Genomic DNA, 27,413 nt, shown 5'->3' with positions numbered 1-27,413 from the left:
TTTATTAGGAAAAAGTTTAAATATCAAATCATTTCATTCATGGCAAATAATCCCTGGTGTTCCAACGAACTAATATAACATGAACGTGGGAAGAGAACCTTTAGAAGTTTGATAGGAAGTGATGTCTGGGCTGCTTTGGCACCCTGACTGGGGGGGTTGGGGGAGGGGGGCACTGCCTCTCATTCCCCTCTCACTAGAGGCAGCTCTGAAGTCTCCTGCCATGTTGCCTTGTTCACTTGAAAGAATAAAATGCTGTTCCTCTCTTTACACACCAGGCAAACAAACTGCACAGCAGAAAGCTGTAAATAGAGTCATTACACTGTACATTTGGCATCTCTTTTCCATATACCCAGGAACTTCCTAATGAGTTTGTCCTTGTGAGATGCAGAACATGGCCAAATTATAATATAATCTCAGCCAGAGAGGTGAGCTAAAGGTGCCAAATGGTTTTTGGGAGTGAGTGAAAGTTACTGCCTCCCTTCATATTAATTCATCAAACCCTTGTACACAGCTATGTAGCAGCTATGAAAAAATTATGCATACAGGGAAGGACAAGAAACAAAATAGTGATAGGATGTTCTTTTTCTATTAGTGATGTTTTCCTGTTTAGCACCATTTTATTCTATTTCAGTAAAAATTATCCCATAATTATTTTTGAATGTCTATTTATTTTTTAGAGAGAACATGTGCTAGAGTGGGGGAGGGGCAGAGCCAGAGGGGGACAGAGGATCTGAAGTGAGCTCTGCACTGACAACAGAGAGCCCGATGAGGGGCTCAATCCCATGAGCCATGAAATCATGACCTGAGCCAAAGTTGGACACTTAACTGACTGAGCCACCCAGGAGCCCCACCCCATAATTATTTTTATTAATTGATCAAATAATTCATTTTTAAAATCAGAGCCAAATTGTTTCACTATATCAAGTCCTCAATGCTGAATGTGCAATTGCTCAGAGGTGCTTTGTAGCATATGGTTCAATTGCACGTAGTTCAACTTAACACATATACAGTATCAAGTGTTTATTAAGAACATAATGGCATTACATTGCTTTGGAGGGTGACACAAAAAAATGAAAAGACACCATTCTATAGTCTCAAGGGGGAGCTACACATGTACACAATTAATAAAACCCAAGAAAAACCATAATTTCTGCTATTATTAAGTGTGCCAACGTGGCAAATCCAATGTAATGTTAATAACAAGAAAGAAACTCAAGAGTTATCTTCAGGTATTTAAGAAGAAAATACACGTCACTAGTTGTACTCCACAGAACAGAACTAGGATTAACAGCTAGAAATTACAAGAATATACAGGAAGGTTGGTGTTATATATACATAAAAGCTTTTAATTTTTTTTAAATTAAAGCTTACATATTTATAGGATTTAGAGCATAATAAATCATTAATGACTTAATAGCTACAATAATATCTGATTAAACCTCTGTACTGGAAAGGAGTTCATGGGATTCTTTCTAAGGGCATGTCGTCCCCAGACGCCCCATAGATCAGAGAAAAGCATCTTGATACCCAGGGCTACAAATGAACAGTCCACAGAGACTAGATATAAGGGAGACTTGTAGCCTATAAGGTGGCATGAAGATGTAATTCTATCCAAAATAAGTGATTCATATTGAGTGGTGATTAAATGACCAAGGCTGATCCCCTCTCATGAAGGTTTTGCATTTGAGAGATGCAGCAGAGGAGAAAGGAATCACAGAGGAATCAGAAGAAGAGAAAAAGAAAAAACAGCTCTGACTATGGCAAAGCAAATTACAGTACAAAGCAACTGACAGCCAATTCTCAGGGAATAACAAGCTGACTAGACTTCCAGACTTCCTGCTAGAAGTCTATCTATCTCCTAAACAACACTCCAGATCTCTTGTGAGATCCTTCTGTTCACCCACCAAAGCATGTTCCTACTATCCTGTGTGAATTTATTCATCACCAGAGGAAACTTCAAGACAATGTTGAATTTCACATGAACCCTGTACTCCTGGAAAACAAAGACTGCCAAAAAATTACCCCTCACCCTTTTGTGTTCGAGGAAACAGTTTACCAGCACAGAAATATGCTCCCCGTGTGACTGAGATAAAACTCATGGATGATCCCTTGTAACCTATGACAAGACAAAGACACATCTTCCAAATTCCCATTCTTTCACTCATAAATGATTAGCTGAACTGTTTGTCCATATTGACCATTCTGATTGGTCAACAGCTCTTAACTGGAGTTGACCAAACTTTAGTAAGGCTTTTCTCCTTCTTTCAAGTCCCTGGACTTTGACCCATCCTTGAGCAATGGAAGGTGAACAATCCTTCCTGAATGACCCCTCCCAAGAATCATGGGACCTCAGGGGAAGAATATTCCCTGATCAACTGTCCAATCATGCCATCCATTCATCCCAGTCCCCCACACCCAATTCTTTTTAGCCTGTTTACTCCTCCTTATAAAAGAAAAGCCCCTTTCTGATTGATCTTTGAGATACTTATAGATCTTGTGGTCAAAGTGGTTCTTCCTACTGCAATATTCTTTCTTCTCCCATTACAATAGTACTCTTCCCCTTACTGTAATAATCTTTCTGAACAAAGTCTCTCCTTACCTAAGTCCAAATTTATTTTTATTTGGCATTTTCAAGCCAAAGATAGGCTGAAAAAAGTCTACCTTTACAAAACACAAATTAAAATCATTAAATATCCTTTTATTATTGACATTTATTTTTATAGAATCACAACTACTATGTATTTGATATATAGTCACATAATAAAATATATAGGAGATACCACCATAAATAAGTTAATTTCCCCTATTTTCAAACATAAAAATTACTTGATTATTGAAATAATTAGAATAAAGCATTTCATAGCAAACATGAGCAACCAAACAACTGTGATTTGGAAACCGCAGAAATAATTACTTTCTAGATTACTTGTTTTGGTGTTGTTCAATCATCTCTTTACAACCTATTCAAAAGAAGGAAAAAGCTTGATGAATTTGTTTTTATGTTGGCAAATTATTAACCCAAGTGTGAAACCAGCAACAATAGAGCTGCTAAAGTTCTTTCTGAGGAACTTTCTGCAATAATCTTTCACTTTTCCAATGATCTAGTACCCTAGTCTCAACTTAGCATGGATACCATGAGTTAGCAAATTAACTGCAGTACATATGTAAAATAAATCAGCAGTGTTTTTAATCCAGAAGGGAAGTACATAAGATATTTCTATACCAGGAAGGACATCTTTTCCTAAAATACCTACATTCCTGTTTATGAAAAATAATTTAAAATAATACTCATATAATACATCACAACAAAATCAAGTACTCACCCGCATTGACTATAGCATCTACCTCTAGCAATGTGATGTCACCTCTATAGAGGGAAACTTTTTCACTCAAACTTTTCTTCACCTGTGATGTTTCCTGAGTATTTTCTTCTGTAATAAAAAAAAAGAATATATATATATATATATACACATATATATATCAATAGTATAGTCTTAATTTATTTAAGGACAATTTTGATAAAATAGCCAATATGGGCCACAATCTGATATACAAGACAAGTGGAAATAAATGTGTAAGTACCAGGGGTGTGGCTTATTCTCTATTTATTATGTATTCCTCAATACAAATGTAGTACATCATGTATATAATAGGCAGTCAATAAATTTAGACATGTTATATTGGTCAAAAAAACTCAATGTTTCTTATTATTATGAAAATATCAATTTTAAAATAACATTATGAATGATCAAGTGTCATAAGAAGATAAGAAAAAGATGTACAACTATGGCTATGGGGGACCAAAGACAATTTAAGTGACTTGTAACCTATCATCTCTAATCTCCTAAATACTTCAAAATTGCATGCTCATTTAAGAGTATCATAGTGAACTGATAGCATTATCTTCTCCCTTGAAAGATGTGACAAAAATAAATTTTCACAGTGAATGAGCTTCTTTCTATTTCGTTGTAGTTACCAAGTCATCCTTGAAAAAAATATTCACCCAGAACAAAAACATGTTGGTTCCACTCTTTGCTACTTGTAAGTAACGAATGCCCCTCAAAATGGGAAGGATCAAAAATACTTGAGTGGGTCAAACTGCTTTTCTTATCAAATTGTATTAACCTTTCACTCTAGAGGGCGCTGCTAGACTTAAAAGAGAAAAGCTCTGTCCTGCACACAACAGCCAGCAAACTGGTAAGTTGAAAACAAGCCAAAACATTACATTCTACAACTTGACCTACTTTTAAATCTTTTATGATAATACTATAATTTGAGATTCATTCATTCTTAACAAGTGATGTTAATACAGTACACAGAGGTTTACAAAATCAATGATTTAAAAAACATCATATTACTATACATAGAAAGCTTTTTAATATACCTCTACGAAAGGTGATTTATAAACTCAAACTTTTTGAAGTGTTTATGATCTGTGCAAATCTTTCAAGGGAGAAGATAATGCTATCAGTTCACTATGATACTCTTAAATGAGCATGCAATTTTGAAGCATTTAGGAGATTAGAGATGATAGGTTACAAGTCACTTAAATTGTCTTTGGGCCCCCATAGCCATAGAAAAAAAATGGCCAAGAGTAAGGATATGATCCTGGGTCACAAAAGTTATCTTTTCTCTCTTTCTGTCTCCGAGGCATCCCCTTCTTTGTAATCACTGCTCTCCTTAAAGGATTCTAATCAAAATATTCATTAGTGTTGACAATAGTAGTAATAATAATAAGGAGGAGGAGGAGAAAATGGGAAAATTGTATGTGAAAAGAGCAGAGAAAGACATTAGAGGACCTCAAAATAAAACAATAATAAAAAAATAAAACCACCTCAAGGGCTTCTCCAGTACCGTCTGTCCTTGTCAGGTAATGGCTAAAAGCACACACTTTACTACCAGACTATCTCTGTTCAAATTTTGATCTACCAGTTAACAACTGGGTGATATTGGAAAGGTTATTTATTTTCTCTATGCTTCAGTCTGTAAATTACTGGCTCCTTCACAATTATGAGTTCATAATACTTAGAATAATACTTGCTCCACAGTAAGCTCTCAACAAACACTACCTTTTTTTTAAACAAAGGATTTACAAAGATGACAAGTTATGTCAACATCTAGATTCAGAAAAACACAGTAGTTAAGAAATATTTTCAAACAATATTATTTTGAAAAATGTATCATTACATTTATTATTGTTGTTGTTGTTGTTGTTATTCCCATCAGTGAAAGAATTTTGTTTGTGCTCTTGCCAGGCCAATGCCTGGCCCATTGACAAAGACTTTGAGCCAGAACACCTTGAGTTCCACACCCAATCAGTTTCTAGTCTTACTACTTTTACCAAATTAGAAAGTCCTAATTCCCAGTTAAAGATTATTGAATGACAATAAATATTTGGTGATTTGTCAAAAAAAAAAAGTATACGTATTTGGACTGTTGTAAACCTGAAATTATAAACACTTCTCACTGATGAGTTTCAGAACTCCATCAGGCATTAAGTTGATAAGCATATCACAAATGAAAGCGTAAAGTTTGACTTTCCAACTTGGGATACAAAGTAGATAGATTTCTAATCCTTCCTAAAGTTGCATTTAGTTCTAAAAACTACTTCTTCATTTGTTCATGAAGCATTATGTATGTAAAATTGTATTTGTAATAATGTGACTTTTTAACATATGTGACAATAAATCATGTATTTCTTTCTCCAAATATAAAGAAATTATCAAAGAATGGTATTGGAAAGACTTAAAGTTCAAGCATTTATACCACATTTCAGTTTTCTTAAAAGAAATCCTCATCTCTCATCTGCAAATTTTAAAATTGTGACATTTTGAGTCTAAAGGCGCAAGCAAATTCAAAGTATCAAATAAATATACTGCTGTGACATGTTATTCAAATAAGTTACTCAAAATGGTCTTATTAGAATCATCAGCATCATGAATAAGTATAAGCATCCTTCTTCCTCATAGCCAGACTTATACTTGCTGCCCAATGTCTCACACGGTATATAAAAAAGGCATAAATTTACTCAAGAGCTATAATTTGAGAGTATTAATAAGTATCTGTATTTCCTTTAGCAATAAGCCAAAACCAGACCGCATACTTTTGACCACCAACTACTCTCTGTAAATACAGCAATGTACATTACCACCAGAAAATAATTTCTTTTATTTGAATGGCAATGCATTGCCTTCCTTTTCACATAAGTGTTTTGATCAGCTCTTTCCAATGTATCTTTTCCTACACCCTGAGTTTTCGGCAATAAGATAGAAAACTGTCAAGCATTGCTACCTCATGGACGTTATATATGTACACAAAAACTAATTCACATTTTGCACATAATTGGCTTTATCCAACTACAAGTTGAAATATCTGTCAATGTACACATGACAGTAATTGTTCTTCCAGACTGCATACTATTTATATTATAAAACATATAAACAAACAACAGTAAAAAAGACAGTAATTAAAGTAGTAAAAACAGATTTTTATTCTGGAAAATACTGCAACTGGGAAAAAAAGATCTCAGTACAGAATGGGGCTCAATTCCCAATACAGCAAGGACAAGTAGGGATTTGCAGCCATGAGCAGAGTGGGAATCAATGAAAGGAAAATCACTAAGAAGAAAAATTAGAGGCAGGGGGAGATTCTGATTGAACAGACTTAGGCTTCTTGCTAAAGGCAGGCTAGGGTGATCAGACATCACTTGGAAGGGGTATGGAAGGGGATATGGAATTTGATCAATATTGAGGGTGGAGTATTCTCTCTAAACTGATTTAGCAGAATGCTAACTAAAACTGGAATATGTAGGTCTTGCAAAGATATGGAAACTATTTTTAGGCAGACATATTCAACATGAAACAAAGCTCATCATCATCTCAAGTTATTTCCCAGTTAATTATTTTTACAGTACATGAATGTTAGGAAAGCAGCACAAAAGCAAAAACCTAAAAAAGTTAAATAAATGGATTTTTCTTTTACTGCTATGTTTCAAATACAAGGTGTCATGAATATCCGGCATTAATTTTTCCTGCATTTTTACTTATACATTTGGTCTTGGGTTGAATTTAAAATTTTTATAATCTTAAACATCCAGATATAATACAACATTATTTGTTGTACCCAAGTACAACAAAATGTATGCTCTTATCATATTACTAATAACTCAGAAGATAGTTATTTTTATTAAGCCAACAATATTAAGCAAATATTATTTACCAAAAATTTACTCAAGTCATATAAAGTTGAAAAGCAAAGTATTTGGATTAGTTTCTGTTTCTGAGAGTTTTAGGAATATTTTTATAAGCTCTCATTTACCTTTCAGCCAATTTTAATAGAGTTCCTTTATGGGATTTTATGGATTAATGTGGTAATACAATCCAAAAGTAGAAAAATATCACATATACATAATATACATACAAATATATACATACATAAAAACAGATACAAAGATCTTGTGGCTTTCATTCTAAAATTTTAGCCATAAGTCAGGTAAACACAGTAATACACTCTGATCTATGCTCCCCTTGATATTTTTATCTAAATTTTGTTTCTGGCAGAAGGAAAAAAATCAAGATAACCTGTTCAATATGAGGGGTAATGCTTTTTAACCAACATTTGTGGAGGAGACTTTCAAGAATTTTCATTTTCCCTGATATATAATCATATAGAGGGGCGCATGGGTGGCTCAGTCAGTTAAGCGTCCAACTTCGGCTCAGGTCATGATTTCAGTTTGTGAGTTAGAGCCCCGTGTCGGGCGCTGTGCTGACAGCTCAGAGCCTGGAGTCTTTTTCAGATTCTGTGTCTCCCTATCTCTCTGACCCTCCCCCCGTTCATGTTCTGTCTCTCTCTGTCTCAAAAATAAATAAACGTTAAAAAATTATAATCATATAGAGGCTATAGATGGAAATTTTATTTTTTTTTAATATATGAAATTTATTGTCAAATTGGTTTCCATACAACACCCTGTGCTCATCCCAAAAGATGCCCTCTTCAATACCCTATAGATGGAAATTTTAGTTGACAAACTGACTGAGGAGACATCAAGCAGCTGTCTGGATGTCTCCAAAGTTTATCTGAGTATATAAAGCATCTGGTCTGTTTCCAATTATCTTTTCTTCCTTTTCTGCCACGAGTAGTTGCTTTCAGGAGTCCCTGAGTCCCTTGAGAGCCCCTGATGAGCAGTAGGGAGCCTAAAGTCCAAATGATTAAAGGGAGTTGAGAAGCTTCAGTGGGAAGGGAAAAGAGGGATGTTGAAGGTAGAAATACGAAAAGGTACACATCAAGAAATTCAAGGGAGTTGAAAAGAAGATCAACAACTATAAGGGGAGGAAGGAGGATCAGAAGCAATGGGAAGAGAGAGATCTTAGAGGAGCCAGTTTTGAAGATCTTAAGTTTTCCAAAAGAAGCCAATGAAGTTCCAAATTATCCTTAGTAAAGTCATGCCAGCAAGAAAGAAAGTAGGCAGAGATAGCATAGCATATAATCAGCAAAACCTCAAGAAGTGCATTTCAGTGGACTCAGAAGTTCCCAAGGGAGAAGCAGGATGAAATACAGAAAACAGGCCTACACAGAGCCAGGAGACTCCTTCGCAGCCCAGGGGTAAATTGCCACTGAAAACAAAAAGCCAAGAAGAAAGACTTCTAGCCCAAGAAGTACCTTTCAAACAAAGAAGCCTGGGCCTCTAACCCAGCTTTAGAGAGTATACTTAGAATCCTAAGATTAATGGCTGTCATCTGGGGCACTGGCTCAGGAGTTAGCCTCACTAATAGATCCCCAATCAGTCAGGAGTGAAGACAAAAGGCTTCAAAAATCAGATAGAGAAGACAATCAGACATCCAGGGTAGGGAATACTCTCTAAATTGACTTAGCAAGATTCTTGCTAACACTGAGCTATGCAGGTCTACCAAGAATGGATCCTAGTCAAGAAAAGGGCTTAGAGGAACCAAACTAAAGTTTGGTTAAATAGAATGTCTTTGTTAATATCATGTGACATTCAAAAGTGGTATTTGAAAAAAAAAATTGTCCCTTCTACTTCCTACTCTGAGGAATAGTAACAAATAATATTTGTTATTAACCTTCAATTGGTTTTATTATCATTTGTTTGTAATATTTTGTCCAAAAAAAAACTGTGAAAGACTTTAATATGGAGGAGAAAATATAATAGTGGATATCCCATCTAGTTTACCCATCGGCATAATGTCTTTCATTGTCTTTGAGCTATTATACAATTCTGTAAGTTATAGAAAGCAGATAAAAATGCAAATGATTCTTGTCCATGGAAACGCAAATAAATTATGTTCCCTTGAATGCAACTGATATTGTCCTGTGGTCAATTTGCATTTATTTGCAAATTCCTTTCAGAGTTCCTTACTACCTATATATGTGATCCCTTTAAATTCTCTTCTGAACCAGAGTTAAATAAAATTGTTCATAAGTGTTTATTTTATATCTATTTGAATCATAATCTCATCTTTACAAAAACATTTCTAATGGACATTTTTATTTAGTTCTAGTTTAATTCTTATATAACATTTACTAGGCACCAGGAGCTGTTCTAATGTTTATAAATATTAGCTCCTAGCATCCTAACAAATCTATGTACTATATATTTCTAATATTCCCTCTGTGTAGATAAGGAAGCTAAAGCATATAGAAGGGAGGTGGTTTGACCAAGTACATACCGCTGGTAAGTACAAACCTGGGATTTGAACTCAGGCAGCCCATGCTCTTACCCAATATGCTATGCAAGCTCTCATTTACCTATCTTTTATTTCAAAGAGTCCAATTCTGAATTAGGTGCCTGTTGTTTAAGTCTCTTCTCTATTACAAACATAGGAACTCCCCCCTCAAAGCATTATTTGCTTTTGTCCTAGGGAAAAAAATGTAATTGGTTTATCAATGTGGTTACAATACCTTAAAAATAATACAAAGGCCTTGGTTGTTTCCTGCTACTATTTGACAATGGTTCATAACATACAACACACCAGGGATTAGAGGACTACATAGTAAAATCAAATTTGCTGATATTAATCATGTATCTTCTATTTATATTTTCTCTTATTTGTTTATGCAAGATCATCAAACTTGCGGATTATTTATCCCAACACATACTCTATTTACACTAGGACTCTGTTTACTATTTACATTTATGACTTAATTCTGAATTCTGGCATTTATGTTACAATTTCACCTCTTTTCTTTGGCATCAATTAAACCACTTTAAAGACATTGATCCCTTTTATGAGGTAGGAATATAATGCAATGCTATAGTAACAACAACAAAAACAAATTTAATCAAATTCTTTATTAACTCACTGATGACATTAAGATACATTAGGAGAAGCAAACTTTGTTAACTGAATCTTCATTAAGATTAACTGACCAATATTACCCTATTTTAAAAGCATAACTTTTAAGACTATAACTGATAACAAAATAGAATTTTCATAAAAATTATAATTATATTTTACATTTCAAACTTTTAAAATATATTGAGTAAAACTGTCTCATCACATTTGCTTGGAACTGCCACACTACCTAAAGGCCACTTGATAAACAGCTAAGGGACCACCACTGGGTCCCCTGACCATGTTTGGAAAACAAAGATGCAGGAGGATAGTCACATGAAGTGCCTAAGAATAGTCCAAATTCTTAAGTTCCCTCATACTAAGTGTTCTAGCAACCATGGGCATGATACAGAAAAGCCACCAAGAGCACCAATTGGCTGAGTGTTTCCCGCAACAAGGGGCCTCTTGCCAGTGTACCTCTTCAATTCTGAGGATGCCAGAAAAATCAGTAAGACCATGCTACAAAATTTAAAAGTAAAGATCAAGCAAATATCTATAGAAATTAATGTTTACATTAAATTAAATTTATAATCAAGACGATCAGAAAAATATTGGGTTCATTAAGAGGCTTTAAGAGGAACACAGCCTCAGACCTCAAGGAACCCCAGAGATGCAGGCTGTGTTCCTGAGATTATATTTTAAAACCAGCTAGCCTATTGATCTGCGACACCTGTATCTCCTATGATCATGCCTGCCTAATAATCATGATGCCATATCCCAGATTCCTGCCTGTTTTTCCCTAACAATTTAATAGCTCACTTCTTCAATTGGCCTGAGACTCAATCCCCCTGCCTTTCTTCCTAGCTTCAACTTCCACAGAGCTTCCACAGATGAAAATCTCAACAACAGATTCTTTTTTTTTTTTCTTTTTTTTTTTTTTTTGTCTTCAGCCCTGGACTCCAAAATAAACCTGTCAGGAAAAGGAAACCTTCAAATAAAGTGCTCCTCTTTGAGTGAGACCTCCCCTGATTAGGGAGGCAGGCATTCCAGGCATGATAGCCATGCTAAGTAATGCAGGAAATACAAAGTCCAGCCGAGATATGAACTCCACATTCTAGCAGAATGATAATAAAGCATACAAACAACTTCAATACAAGGAAGATTATTATCAATGCCATAACAAAGACTCAAAGTGCTTTGAGTTTCAGACAGAGAAATAACATTCAGTGAAGTTTTATAAAAGTGGAATTTCCAAGCTGAGTTTTAAAGGATCAGTAAGAATACCAGCTGGCTGTAGAATGGGATAAGTATGACAAAATCGAAGGGCATTCCTAAGTCATAGGGGCAGAGAATATAAGTAATGAGGAAAATAAGTATTCATCCAGAATGAAAATACAGAGAACACCACAAACTGAGAAGCAGTGGCAGATGAGACGAACTCTTCAGGTTTGGACCAAAAGCAGAAGTCCTTTGGATAGTGGCTGTTTCAGATCCCTTAGTCACAAATTGGCAGGCTTATTTTATTCAGCTAAAAGAGCATCACTATTGTTTTTGCCATTGAAAAGGGCATTTTAAATTTTTAATTAAATTTTAGCATTCAAAATCACATTTCACACTAAATGTGAGATTTCACATCAAAACATAGATTTCCTACTTTTTTGAAAAATCAAGAGACCTGGAAATACTGAATCCACATCCTCACTTGATGTGTGAGTAGAGGCTATGTACCCTTTGGATAGGCATCTTTCACTTTCCAATTTATGACAGAGCATATTTGTTTATGTGCAAGCTAGGCTAACCTCACTCAGTTATGTTAACTGCCTGTCTCCCACAGACATCTGGATGTTAGATTCAAAGGATTAATGACTACAGCCAGGTATCTATCAGAAATCTATTAGAAACAGAAAATAGTTACTAAAGTGGCATGAAATAAACACGAAGCAAGTTTCCATCAAATCAGAATAAATGCTTGTGTGTCAAACAATAAAACTATAATCAAAACTAATATGTATTGGGATCTACGCTGTGGTAAAAATTCAGTAACTCAGGAGCACAAAATTAAAACAAGAAAACTATTACTCTCCTTAATTGATTGTTTACTTGTAAATAAAGAGCATTAATGAAAAAAAAATTCAGTAACTAAGAATGGACAAAAATACTTCCAAAGAATCCCATTTCTCTGTATTTATTCCCTTATATAGGACTCTTCCACAATGACTCTGGACTTTTCCATGTAATTGCCTTTGACAAATGAATGGGACATCAACAAACACGACCCAAGCAGAGGCTTAATGAGTGCTTGCACATTAATGTTCGTCTTCTCTAGCTATGTCAAGCCTACTATGTGACAAATTCTAGGCTAGCCTATTGCACAATAAGATGTAACTTAGAACAGAGACAAGCCATCTCACATGAGGTTCCCTAGGGCAACCAGCCTGACAAATGCCAGCCAGATATGTGAGACCATCCAGGACCACCTAGCCACAGCCAACCCACCTGCTAACTATAGAACCTCCTGGCTAACCAGAAAATGAAGAGCAATAATAAAAAGAATGTTGTTTGAAGCCACTAAATTTTGGAAGAGTTTGTTGCACAGCAAAGCTAACTGAAGGAAGGAAGAAGGAATGGGAGGGGCTTCAAAGCAGAGGCTTTGAAGAAGACTGAAGTTCAAACAAAACTGAAGTTGCAGGGGACACCTGGGTGGCTCAGTCAGCTGGGAGTCCAACTTCAGCTCAGGTCATGATCTCATGGTTCACAGGTTTGAGCCCTACATCAGGCTCCACACTGACAGTGCCAAGCCTACTTGGGATTCTCTCTCTCCTTCTCTCTCTGCCCATCCTCCACCTGTGCTTTTTTTTCTCTCTCTCTCAAATAAAACTTAAAACTTTTTAAATATAAATAAAACTTTTAAAAAATGAAGTTTCAAACTTCCAGCATAACACCTACTATGACTTATTCTAGGAGAGAAGGTCTTTTAATCTAACATCTGCAACCCCTTAAAGAACCATAAGATTTAAGAATGAATGGATATGCCAGAATAGAGAGGAATGTATGTGGACAAGAGGGGGTGAAGTGCTCAGCATCATATCTTTAAATAAGAAAAATAGATCAATCTGTATACATCCTAACTCTACCCTATTTACTAAAGTGGTATGTTCACAATTTTACCCATCTATTTTGTATGGCCTGTTTCTCTATATTAACACTGAACCATGATAACCACTCTACTAAGGTAATCTAAAGAAACTGAGGCACATGGAGATTAAGCAACTAACTTTTGAAAATGTCCTACAACTGACAGTTGAGATGTGAAACCTTGAAATGCGGTTCTAGAACCTATGTGCTTAACAACTGTGCAACATTGCCTCATAATAAGAATCAGCTTTATAAGGCTAAAAAAAAAAAAAAAAAGAGCCATAGGTTCTTTAAATAAAGACACATTTCATTCTTACAGAATTTTTTTTAAGTTTAATGTAATTATCCATAAAGAAGTATGGGGTGGGAGCTTAAGTGTTAAAAATGTGTTTTATCCTAATGATATAATCTGATAAAAATCAATTTTGTTAAAAATTATGGTAATACTACATAGCATGACTCTTAGTCTAAAATTTATGTTAGAATAATGCAACCTAATGCTTCAAGTAATCTTGTATAAAAATCAATTAGGTTCCTATGGTCCAAAGACAAGGAGAATCAATTTTCTGCCCTTATATAAGGTAAAGTTTATGAAATCCTAATTTATAAAGAGATAAATTCTCATTCAAATAAAGATATATTTGAAAACTAGAAAATCAGAAAAACAGCATATATAATTTGCCTCCTCTTTTTGTTAAGTGTAGCATTTTTCAGTCTGTAGGTTAAGATAATTTACTGGGTTGCAAACTCAGTTTGATAGACTGCAACCAAATTTTTTAAAAAATGATACATAACAGAATTAAAAAATTACAGTGCATAACATATAGTAATAAAAACTACTGTTCTATAAAATTTTGGTTCACTTATACATAGATACACACATTTATGAACAATATGTAACTGTAGACTGTGGGTAAATATGTTTTTGAAATTTTTGAAATCACTATGTATTTGTGTGCCTCTCTGACACAAAATGTTTCAAAATGTCATTTTAATATTTTGTCATACCACAAAAATGAACAAATTTTAAAGGCCAGTCTTCAAAATATTATACAGTGATCATTTCTGTAAGATCTCTGGGGAGCAGAACCAACACCCAACTACTGACTAACTTATATCAAGATTTTACAGGTCTAGCACAGAGGCAGATATTTGACAAATACACAGCAAATACATTATTCATTGGCCAGTTGATTACTGAATGTGTTTATGTCTAAGAGGATCTGGTTTGTTCTACAGGGGCAAAAATACACGATAATGGGCCATGGTATCACATACAAAACTGTAACTCATTTGTGGAACTTAAACAAAAAGCAAAAATTTTCAGAAGATATGATTTAACCTGTAGTAAGCACCTAAATGTAAACAAAACAGGGAAAGGAGGAAAGTATAAGGCCTAAGTTAATAAAGAGGAAAACCTGGAATTCTACATAATTTTTTTAAAAGAGACCTTGGAACTCTACAAGATGAAGAATGCAAAGGCCTCAGTCTTCCCCAAAGTTACAGAACTAGTTGATGGCAGTTTCAGTATTCCTTTCCCTCCATAATGATGACTCACACAGTTTGCATGTGGTGTTTTGGTTTCATTATCTAAAAGAACATCTCTATTTGTATTATAGCTATATATGTACCTGTACCATCCCCTCTTCTAAGAGTCAGTACAGAATGGTGACTGAAAACCAGGCTCTGGAAGCATTATGCCTTGATTTGAATCCCAGCTCCATCACTTACTAGCATGGATGAAATTTAACTTTTCTGGGCCTTAGTTGACTTGCCTGTAAAATGGGGTTAGTCTTTATCTTATAGGGTTGTTGTGAGAATTAAATGGATTAAGATTTAAAGTATGTGAAACAGTGCCCTACTCACAGTGAAAACACAATAAATGTTAGCTAGCAGAAGGAAGAGGAAAATTACTACTAATCTGGAACTAGGTAAAATGTCTTTTTTTTTTTTTTTTTTTTTTTGCCATACATGCCACCCAGCACAATACTTACTTTTCAAAAATACTCACTATGCTCAAATACCTCTCTTCTGGCAGGAAAGCCAAAAGTGACTCAACCAATGAACTGGGAATAGAGAAGAAAGTTTCTCACTCTGAAGCACAGAAGACATTAAAATTCGGTGAGTACATACAGACATACAGAGGTATGCCAGAGTCAAGGAAACTGCAAGGGAGAATGTGAAGATCACGAGAGAATAGAAGCTAGCAGTCCCAATGCTAATAAGAGAACAAAACAGGTGGGCAAGATGTCCAGAAGGAATCTGGGTTAACTGGCTAGAACTGTCATGCATGACAGTCTATGGCTTGGCTTTCTGTTCTGTTCAGCCTTAGCAGGGCACATAGGAGTCCTGCCAAATTTAAAGGAGAAGTTGAACTAACACACCAACTGAGTTTGAAAACTATTTGTTCTTCCTTTCCCTACAGGGTGCTAAAAGCTACAACACACTGGAGATCTTTGACTTAGACTGGATTAAGTTAAACATTAAAATATGAAAATAATTTTCTTTAGCTCTAGTTATTTTTTCCTAAATAGTATTAAATTTTTCTCCCATAATTCTTTGAATATTATAATTACTAAACTAATATAATTACTAATCTTAATTCATCTTTATTCGTAAGCTCTTTTCATTTATTATTAATATAACTTAGTTGTTAACAGCTGAACTGAACTTGGCACTGTGCCAGATGTTATACAATTTAAACATCCAGCTGTTATCCACCAAACACCAGTAAAAGGAATCACTAACCTATTTAATCAATAAATAAAATTGGAAGGGAGCTTGAATAGAAACACAGTTCCCTAAAGAAGCTCTTAATCTTATCCTGAAGTAAGACTGTGGCAATGGATACAGGAAAGAGCAAATGCCAGCAAAAACACTCAACAGGAATATTTAACAAAGTGTTAGGGTCTCAGTGGAGGAGGGAGAACAGGAAATTGCTTAGGCTGACTTCCTGGTTTCTGATCTAGATGGCTATGACAGGCAAGAGCTAGTTTGGGAAGAAAGATATTAAGTCAATCTTGGGTATCTTAAATCTGAACTTCCTGCAGAATATTTAAGTACAAGTGTTATACGTACACAGGTCCTGGTGCATAAAAGAAAGGTTTTCAGGGGGCGCCTGGGTGGCTCAGTCAGTTAAAGGTCTGACTCTTGGTTCCGACCCAGGTCATGATCTCAAAGTTTGTTGAGTTAGAGCTCCATTTGTGCTCTGTGCTGTGGATGCGAAGCCCGCTTGTGATTCTCTGTCTCCCTCTCTCTCTGCCCCCTGCATCTTTCTCTCTCAAAATAAGTAAATAAACTTTAAAAAAAGAAAAAGAAAAAGAAAGGTTTTCAGGCTAGAAATGCAGATTCGGAGACATCATTATGTGGTAGGGGCCCCAGGTGATATCATCATGGGTGCACATGTAAAGGAAAGCGGGCCAAGGACAGAACACTGGCGAGCCCAACCTTCATAAGCAAGGCTAAGGGGAAGAACATGAAAAAGATGCAAAGAACAAATACTTAGGAGAAAAAAACAGCAGAAGCCATATGGAGGAAAAAGTTTAATAAACAAGTGATCAGTAGCTCCAGAGGTCACAGAGAATAGAAGGACTAAAAATGTCCCATTGGATGTAACATTATGTCATCACTGTGGACCTTGGCAAGAACAGTTTCAATAAAGCCAGATGGATATGCCTACAGCCAAACTTAGACCATTACTGCCCCAGAAGATGGTAGAAAAATAAGATGGGTGGAACCTGTGTCCCTGAACAGCCACATGGAGCTGAACTTCCAGTTGACCTGAAACACTCCCCTATAAAGTAAGAAATAAAGTAAAATATTTAAGCCATGGAATCATTACTAAGTCTCTTTGTTACAACAGCCCAGCCTTTCCCTAGCTTACCCATCCAGCAAACAAATATACCGCAATTTATCTAATTGATTCCTTTTTGAGAACATTTATTTCCAATTTTTTTATTGTTAAAAATTATACTATAACATGAAAACCTTTATTTACACATAAATCTTCTAATATATCTCTGGTTATACCTTTGTTTTCAACTCCTAAAATAAAATAATTGAGTCACGCACAGGCTTTAGAAGCAAACTACAAGATCATTCTGCTTTACTTTCATAGGCATAAGAGGAACACACGAACAAACATGGCTCATATGCTGAGATAACTTCAAAAAAGATAAGGTGATGGTGGGAAACCTCTCATGATGTATATCAAATAATCACACTAAACACTTTAAATATCTTACAATCTTATTGTCAATTATACCTCAATAAAGCTGAAAGAAACAAAGTTTTTTAAAGATAAGATCTGGCCATTGGATAAGAGCTCCCTGTTTATCCAAACATGGTTGAAAGTTGTAGACGTCCAATTTCACCAGATGCTACATCTTCATTACTCTTCCAATTAGTCACCCTTACGCCCTCTCACTGTAGTTCAATTTTAACCCTCCTAACTCATATCCAACTAGTCTGTAAATCCTGTCACCTCTTCTCCTAAAATATCCCAAATTCATTTTCTCCTCTTGACACTCACTGAAATTACACTGGTGTATTGAGCATTAAAGTGAATCAAAAGATAAAGGCCCCTTGTCCTAATCTATCTTAGCATCCTCATTTTCTACAATTCCCCCATCACCCTGCTCTCATCAAACCAGCCTCTTGAATGCTTTTAGGTCTTAGCAAATATTATTCTCACTAACTTGAATGTCATTTCCTTTCATCCCTTTGACAAACTCCTACTCATCTGTTAGGAGCTAGTACAAATGTCACATGTTTTGTGAATTCTCCACTACCCCGAATAACTTTGTCATTCAGTATATTATATAGTTATCAATTATTTTATAAATGATTCTCAGCCTCTGAAATGAGAACACCAAGGCTAGATTCATGTCTTTTGCATATTTGAGTCATTCCAGATTCCTAGTACAATGAATGATACATTGTAGATACTCAAACATTTACTAAAGGAAAGAAAGGAAGACTGGAGGGAGCACAGCAGACAAGGATAAAACATAAAAGAAACTATAACAAAGGAAATTTTCAAAATCAAGGCTACCGACTTGAAATATTTTGGTGAATAATAACAAAGACTTCTGTCAAACTAAAGTAAATTTCTATGCAGGCACAGTAATGACTTGGATATGATATTTTAATTTCCTGCTTCACAATTCACTAACTTTCAAAGCTTTTATTTTTTTTTATTCTTTTGTCTTTAAGGTAAGTTCAGCAAGTGTTTTACATAGAACAAGACAAAATCTTTTGGAATAAGGCTGAAGACATCTTCATTTTAGCAAGCTTTAAGCTGATTTTTTAAATACATTAAAGTTGGAGGGCCATTGCTCTAAAATATTATTTTACACCTAAAATCATTGACATAATTACATTTTTAAGCTTTTATTTAAATTCATTAGTTCTCACTTATCATCAAAAAAATACAAATCAAAACCATGATAAGGTACCACCTCACAACTGTCGGAATGACTAAAATGAACAACACAAGAAACAACAGGTGTTGGCAAAGATGCAGAGAAAAGGGAACCCTCTTGCACTCCTGGTGGGAATGCAAACTGGTGCAGCCACTCTGGAGAACAGTATGGAGGTTCCTTAAAAAACTAAAAATAGAACTATTCCATAACCCACCAATTGCACTATTAGATATTTACCCAAGGGATACAAAAATACAGATTCAAAGGGGTACATTATATAGCAGCATTATCAATAATAGTCAAAGTATCGAGAGAGCCCAAATGTCCACCAACTGATGAATGGATAAAGAAAATGTGAAGTGTGTATACACACACACACACACACACACACACACACACACACACGTAATAGATGGAATATTACTCAGCCATCAAAAAGAATGTAATTTGCCATTGCAATGATGTGTATAGAGCTAGAATGTATTATGCTAAGTGAAGTAAGTCAATCAGAGAAAGAAAAATACCATGCTTTCACTTATATGTGGGATTTAAAAAACAAAACAGGTGAACATATGGGAAGGGGGGGAAGAGAGGGAAACAAACCACAAGAGACTCTAATGATAAAGAACAAACTATGGGTTGACAGAGGGAGGTGGGTGGGTAGTAAGAAGGGCACTTGTGATGAGCACTCAGTGTTGTGAGTGATGAATCAATGAATTCTACTCCTGAGACCAATACTGCACTGTATATCAACTAACAAAAATTTAAATAAATCAGTCAATCCAAAGAAAGAATAAAAAAAATTTTTAAATAAATTTCCAGTTAACATACAATGAAATATTAGTTTCAAGTATACAATATAGTGATTCAACACTTTCATACAACACTCAGCCCTCATCACAACTAGTGTACTCCTTAATCCCCATCACCTATTTAACCCATCCTCCCACCCACCTTCCCTCAGGTAACCATCAGTTTGTTCTCTGTAGTTAAGGGTCTGTTTCTTTGTTTGCTTTTTTCCCCTTTGTTCACTTGTTTCATTTCTTAAACTCCACATATGAGTGAAATCATATGGTATTTGTCTTTCTCTGACTTATTTCACTTAGCATAATACTCTCTAGCTCCACCCATTTCCTTGCAAATAGCAAGATTTCACTCTTTTTTTTATGGCTGAGTAATATTACAAAGTTGTAGTGATCACACAGTATGGTACTGGCACAAAAATGTATACATAGATCAATTGAACAGAATAGAAAACCCAGAAATGAACCCACAACTATATGGTCAGTTAATCTTTGATAAAGCAGGAAAGAATATCCAATGGAAAGAAGACAGTCTCTTTAACAAATGGTATTGGGAAAACTGGACAGCAACATGCAAAAGAATGAAACTGGATCACTTTCTCACAACACACACAAAAATAAATTCAAAATGGATGAAAGACCTAAATGTGAGACCTGAAATTATAAAAATCCTAGAGGAGAACACAGGTAGTGACCTCTTTGACACTGGCTGTAGCAACTTCCTTCTAGATAAGTCTACTGAGGCAAGGGGAACAAAAGCAAATATAAATAACTGAGACTATATCAAAACAAAAAGCTTCTGCACAGCAAAGAAAAGAATCAACAAAACTAAAAGGCAATCTACAGAATGGGATATGTGCAAATGACATCTGATTTGGGTTAGCATCTGAAATACATAAAGAACATATAAAACTCAACACCCCAAAAATAATCCAATTAAAAAATTTTCAGAAGACATGAACAGAGACATGTTCCCAAAGACAACATACAGATGGCCAACAGACACATGAAAAGATGTTCAACCTCACTCATTATCAGGGAAATACATATCAAAACTACCATGAGATACCACCTCACACTTGTCAGAATGGCTAAACCAACAACACAAGAAACAACAGGCATTGGCAAGGATATGGAGAGAGGAACCCTCTTTCACTGTTGGTGGGAATGCAAACTAGTGCAACCACTCTGGAAAACAGTATGGAGGTTCCTCAAAAAATTAAAAATAGAACTACTCTACAATCCAGCAATTGCATTTCTAGCTATCTACCAAAAGAACACAAAAATACTAACTCAAAGGGATACTTGCACCCTTATGTTTATGGCATTATCTACAATAGCCAGATTATGGAAACAGCCCAAGTGTCCACTGACTGATGAATGGATAAAGGAGATGTGGTATACACTGACATAATTTTAAAAGTATACTGGATAAAGAAGATGTGGTTTATATATACAATGGAATACTACTTGGCAATGAGAAAGAATGAAATCCGCGTGGACGGAACAGGAAAGTGTTATGCTAAATGAAATAAGTCAGGCAGAGAAAGACAGATACCATTATGTTTTCACTCATATGTGGATCTTGAGAAACTCAACAGAAGACTAGGGGGTTGGGGAAGGGGGGAAAAAGTTATAGAGAGTGAAGTAGGCAAACCATAAGAGACCCTTAAATACTGAGAACTGAGGGTTGATGGGGGACGGAGAGAAGGGGAAAGTTGGTGACGAGCATTGAGGAGGGCACCTGTAGGGATGAGCACTGGATGTTGTATGGAAACCAATCTGACAATAAATTTCATTAAAAAATAATAAAAAAATAAAATTTCCATCCCAATATTGAGGCTGGAAAAAAAATAATAATATTGGAAGCCCAACAGACTTTATCAACCATGCAAACATTCATAGAAAGTAAAAGTTACTAATTTACTGACTCAGTATATTCCTGAGCTTCCCCATGTTGTCACAAACAGAAAGTATATATAAGTCTTAGCTATGCTTAAGATGCTGGTAATGATAAATTCCATAATAACTACACACGTGATCATTATTTTTGAGGTCATAAATTTGTAGAATGCATAAAATCTGCAATACTAAAATATTTAGGGAAAACAACCTGAAACTCTGGGGCAGCACCCTCTCAACCTTTTTCTTTAATGATTTTTACATGACTAAGATCAGACTTTCAGTACTGATATATAAAACCATACACATTTGCATAATCACCAACCTGTACTAGAAGTACCAGCCCTGAAGGAAAAGAACATATACTCACACCTTGAAAAACAGCTTTATTTCTTAGGATTTCTTGACAAAATACACTACAGATTACTTTTAAATCTTTTCATATATTTATATGAAATTTTTAAAAAGAACTTTAAAAACTGACTCAATTAAAATGGAAAGAATTTTTCAGCAGCAAGACTTTTACAACAACTTTTCAGTGGAATCTTCTAAAAGATGCAACCAGTAGTATACCTATATGCGAAAATATTACAAAGTACATTTCAAAGGAAAAACCAAAAAAAAAAATCAACATTTTTCTGTGTGTGTATGCATGATGTTCATATCTCCATCGTGTGCATACATACAGACATGATAAGCTGAAATAAGCAATGTGACAGCTTTAAGGTAACTGGGGCATATAAAAATATACAATTTCCCCTCTTTCTAGTCATATTCTATTCACTTATAAGGATTCCCAAATGATAAAAGCCAGTGTATAAATAAGTCATAGGTACTCAAGAGGTACCCTTTCTGGTAGTAGGCACTGAAATCATTTAACGAAAAATATTTAGATTCCCCTTCTAAGCACATGGATGATTACACTCCCCCCCCACCCACCCTCCGCCCAGGTCTAAAATGCTTCTACTGCACATGCCTTCTGGAACTCCAGCTCTGAGATCAGAAATCTCCACTATATCCTTAGCTTAACTGCTGAATGTGTTCTTGACTTTTTGGACTCCACTGAAACTTAGTTGTCCTCTAAGAGTATCAACTCATTTCAAATGGAGGTTGTGTGTGTGTGTGTGTGTGTGTGTGTGTGTGTGTGTGTAGGTCTAACCGCATGTTCCTCAAGGCTAAGAGATACAGTAAATGCTCCCCACTTCCATACCAAAGCCATTTCTTCACCTTCCTCAACTTCCCTTGAGGACTCTTCTTTTTTATTTTTGCTTGTATGAACAATACTGCTAAAGAACATTCTTGAGCATGTTATCATGTACACACATGCAAGGCTATCATGATGATATATACCTGGAAATGGAAGCATAGAGTCATTGAGTATTCATGGATTTAGTACCAACAAGCTTTCTCAAGTGGTTGTACCAATTTATACTTCAACTTATTGAAGTATAATTGAAGGCTCCTTTCCAGTCTTCTACAGTCTGGCTTCTGACCCTATTAATCCACTCAACAAGCTCCCCAAAGACTTACATATTGTCAAATCCAGTGACCACATTTCTGTTCCAATCTCAGTTTTTTACAAGTATTCAACAGAAACAACTATTCTTTTTGAAATACATCCTTTCCTTAGCTCCCATAACCTTTTATTGTCCTAGTTTTCTTCCATTCTCACTAGTCACTCCTTCCAGTCTCTTTTGCTGGCTCTTGCTACCACCTCAAAATGTTAAAGATCCCCAAGTCTCAGTCCTGAGCTCCTTTTCTTTTCTCCATACATGTACTCAATCTGGGAATTTCATTCAGTCCCATGGTTTTAATTACCAAAAATGCTAATGGCTCCCAAAATTATTATCTTCAGCCCACATATCCTGAGATCTTTTATCAGGAAATTGTTCCACTTTTTAAATATATTTTAATTCCATCTACTTCTTTCCATTTCCATTGATTCCACCTGGCCCAAGTCACTATAAACCAATAACCTGGACTAGCTGGTCGCCATTTCCATTTTTTATCCTCCCCACCGCCTACAATCCATTCTCAGCAACCAGAGTAATCCTTTTAAAATGGAAGTTCGCTCTCCTGTTGAAAATACTTCAGTGGCTTTGTGACAGACATTACTACTAACTGTCCCCTGGTATTTATTATCCATTTCTTCTGTTTAGTAATAACCCACACAAACAAGTTTTAACAGGGTACAACGTCAACCAGTGGGGGACTATACTTCAAAACCTTTCATGCTACTAAGAATGGCCATGTGAATAAGTAGGGACTAGAAATATAAGTGGAAGCTATACTTGAAAAGGAAGTTACTAGTCCTTCATTCCCTCTTTCTAAAGTTAGAGACCTGGACATATAGATGGTAAGTTGGCTTAGACCATAAAGAGAGGGGTAACACTTTATGAGATGGTTAAAGACCAAGACAGAAGGAACTAAGATCCTTGGACAACCTTGTGGAATGGGCTCAGCTACCAATTCTGGACGGTTATTACATGAGAAAGAAACTCCTATTTTGTTGGACGACCTGTAGTTGGGTCTTTTTGCTACACAGCAATTGAACCTACACTTTCCTGCTGTACTTGGAATAAAGTCTAAGCTCCTTAACATTGCATGTAAAGTTCTATACAATTCAACACCAGTCATCTTTTTCCTCCCAAAACCTTGCTCCCATCCAAATGAAACTCTGCCCTAGATGTTCTTCCCCTGATTTTTATATGGCTGGACCTTTTCTATTATCAACTCAAATATCATCTCCTCAGAAAAAACTTTCCTCACTTTCTGTTTTTAATGCACCCTGCAGTACCAAGCAGGAGAGGAGTTGGGATTGGGTATGAGAACAGGCAAATAACTGACAGAAGATATTATTTACTGATATCTTCAATATGTGATAAAATTGTGATTATTATATTGTATTATATTTATGTTATGAATAACATTAATAGTATCCTAGCACTAATGAAAGATTTTTTGTTTCATGTAACTTGGACTTTTATCAAAGCATAACACACATGCCAAAAAGTTCACAAATCATAAGATAACACAATTCACTGAATTATTCCAAAGTCAGAAACCCATATAAACCACTACCCATATCAAGAAACAAAACATCACTAACACCTAAAATCCCCCAGAGGGGAAGAGGTACTTCCCAATAACTACCCATCCCTTCTCTCATCCACAAAAGTAACCACTATCTTTCAGGTCTAATTCCTTAGTTCTGCCTGCTTTTGAATTTTATATGCATGGAATCATATACAATACATAGTATTTTATGGTTGATTTCTTTCAATGAAAATATGATTTGTGTAATTTTGTTGCATAGAGCTTTAATTTGTACATTCACTGCTCTACTCATTGTATTAAATATACCACAATTTATTTATCCATCTTACTGGTGATGACATTTTTGTTTCCAGGGTTTTCCTAACACAAATGATGCTGCTTTGAACAAGATTGCACTTTTAGTGGATACCTGTATGAATTCCTATTGATATCACTGAGATATACAGGCATTTGTGTACCTAATATATATATATATATATATATATAGAGAGAGAGAGAGAGAGAGAGAGAGAGAGAGAGATCTAATGTATATATAGAGAGAGCTATCTCTAGAGACCTTATACATATATATATATATATAGAGAGAGAGAGAGAGAGAGAGAGAGAGAGAGAGAGAGACCTAATATATAGAGAGATCTACAGATACGTATAGATCTATATATATCTGTATACACAGGGCTGCCAGAATTTTCAAGTGATTTTCCCAAATTACACTGCTAGCAGCAGTGAATATTATCCATTTTCTGTTGACACTTGGTACCGTCAATCTTTTTAACTTTAGGCATTCTATTGAGTTTTATAATAGTATCTCATTATGATTTTATATAGCACTTCCTTGAAGAATAAATTGAGCAATTTTTCACATATTTATTAGCCATTTGAGTATCCTCTTTTATAAACTGCCTGTTCAATTATCTTCCCCATTTTTCTGCTGGGTTATCTGTCTTTTTCATACTGATTTATAGAAGTTCTTACATAATATGGACAAAATGTCTTTGTTAGATACATATGCTGCAAGTATCTTACATTCTTTGGTTTGCTTTTTCTCTCTTTCATTGTATGTTTTGATGACAGAAGTTCTTAACTTGTCAATGGTCCAACTTATCATTCCCTTCATGTTAGTAAGTTCTGTGTTCTGCTTAAGAAATATTTTCCTGCCTTAAGATATGAAGATATTCTCTTATAATGTCCACTAGAGACTTCATTTTTTAACTTTTCACATTTAGATCTTCAATCAATGTGCACAGTGGGAAGCAGATATCAAGTTTAATTTTTTTCCTATTTGGGTAACCAAACGACCAGCAACATTAAAAAGGTTAATTATTTTTAAGTGACGAAAAGTAAAACCCACTTTGAAGATATCAATTACAAATATTTAAGCATCAAATAACACAGCACTGAAACATGTTGGGAAGAATGAAAAAATGACAAACACACAACACTCATGCAAAACTTTAATATAATTCTCATAACCATATGACAGCAAAATATAGATAGGATGTAAATACATGTAATAAAGCCAATAAATAATATACCAAACTGCCTACCCCACAGAGGACTCACCTTATTTCTCAGTGTCTGGGGAGCATTTTAAATACTGAACTCACACATATCACAAGAAAAAAAATCTCAAAAAAGAGAAATTGTAGTTACCTTATTGTCTGGTCATATTATAATAAACCTAGAAATCAATACCTGTATTTTACACACTTAATTTTCATAATTTTAAAAATACCCTCTTAAATAATTTAGTTCAAGGAGGAAATCACAGCTGTATTTATAAAACACTTAAAAATATCAAAAACAGTACCTATCAAACCATATGGGACTTCATCAAAGCTCTAATTAGAAGCAAATTTAGAATAATGAAAGCCTCCATAATAAAAAAGAAATAAAAATAAATGGGGATATTAAATTATTGGAAAGGAAAACCTAGAAGAGGCAATATAGGTAAAATTATATATTTTTTCAATTGGAGAGCAGAAAAACAAAAGAAGTGAAAATAATTCTAGTGCTTTAAAAATATTAATAAACATACCTCCACCCTAATTAAATATTTAAAAATAGAAAGGAAAATACAAGACATAAAATTGGTAATGATAAAAAGACTCAGATAAGGAAGAGATCAAATGTTATAATGAAATCCTATGTATAACTGTTTGCTAATACATTTTTAACTGAATAAAATTGACAATTTTTAAGGAAAAACAAATTATCATATTATCAAAAACCTGAAAAGACCGGTAACTATGCAAGAAATTGGAAAAACTATCAAATACATACCTCTATGAAACGCTATGGGTAAAATCTAATTATATCATATATTATCCATTTGCAATCTGCATAATATCAGAGAAACTTCTGTAACACACTCCAGGGCTCCTATTAAGAAGTGTTATCTATTTATTTAATTATTCATTCATTTAGTCATTCAACAATATTTATCTAATGAGGATCCTGTATGTACTGGACTCTGCTAAATACTAGAGATATAAACATGCACAAGCAAAATATGATCCCTGGACTCTAGAAGTTATAAAACAGGGACATGTAAATAGGCAATGACAATAGATATTTTATAACAAGAGAAGTCAGAGGGAAAAAAAGAGAACTGACCTCTAGCCTAACCAATGAGAATGGGAAGAAGAGGGTACAAGAGAGAACTGGAATATGGTGAACACCTATACTCTTTGCAATGTCAGATGTCACAAAAAGACGTTTTCATTCATTCCTCTGAAAATCTCTGGACAGGTAACTTGCCCTGTGCACAGGCTGGTAACTAGAAGTGTAAGGATTCACGCCCA

General features: G+C 35.0%; 1 protein-coding gene across 1 annotated transcript in view; it reads right to left on the bottom strand.

Annotated features, from left to right (window-relative positions):
* MACROD2 (mono-ADP ribosylhydrolase 2) overlaps window positions 1-27,413 on the bottom strand; it is a 2,049,910-nt gene that overhangs the window by 1,976,014 nt on the left and 46,483 nt on the right. The window contains exon 3 of the mRNA XM_040447744.1: window positions 3,324-3,431. Coding sequence (XP_040303678.1) covers window positions 3,324-3,431 — 108 coding nt within the window. The remainder of the gene's footprint in view (window positions 1-3,323; window positions 3,432-27,413) is intronic.

The sequence above is a fragment of the Herpailurus yagouaroundi genome, unplaced genomic scaffold, assembly GCF_014898765.1.
Source record: "Herpailurus yagouaroundi ecotype Mexico unplaced genomic scaffold, PumYag 196, whole genome shotgun sequence".
In the NCBI taxonomy this organism is placed as follows: domain Eukaryota; kingdom Metazoa; phylum Chordata; class Mammalia; order Carnivora; family Felidae; genus Herpailurus; species Herpailurus yagouaroundi.
Note: the sequence above shows the minus strand (reverse complement) of the source record. Positions and strands in the feature narration are given on the sequence as shown.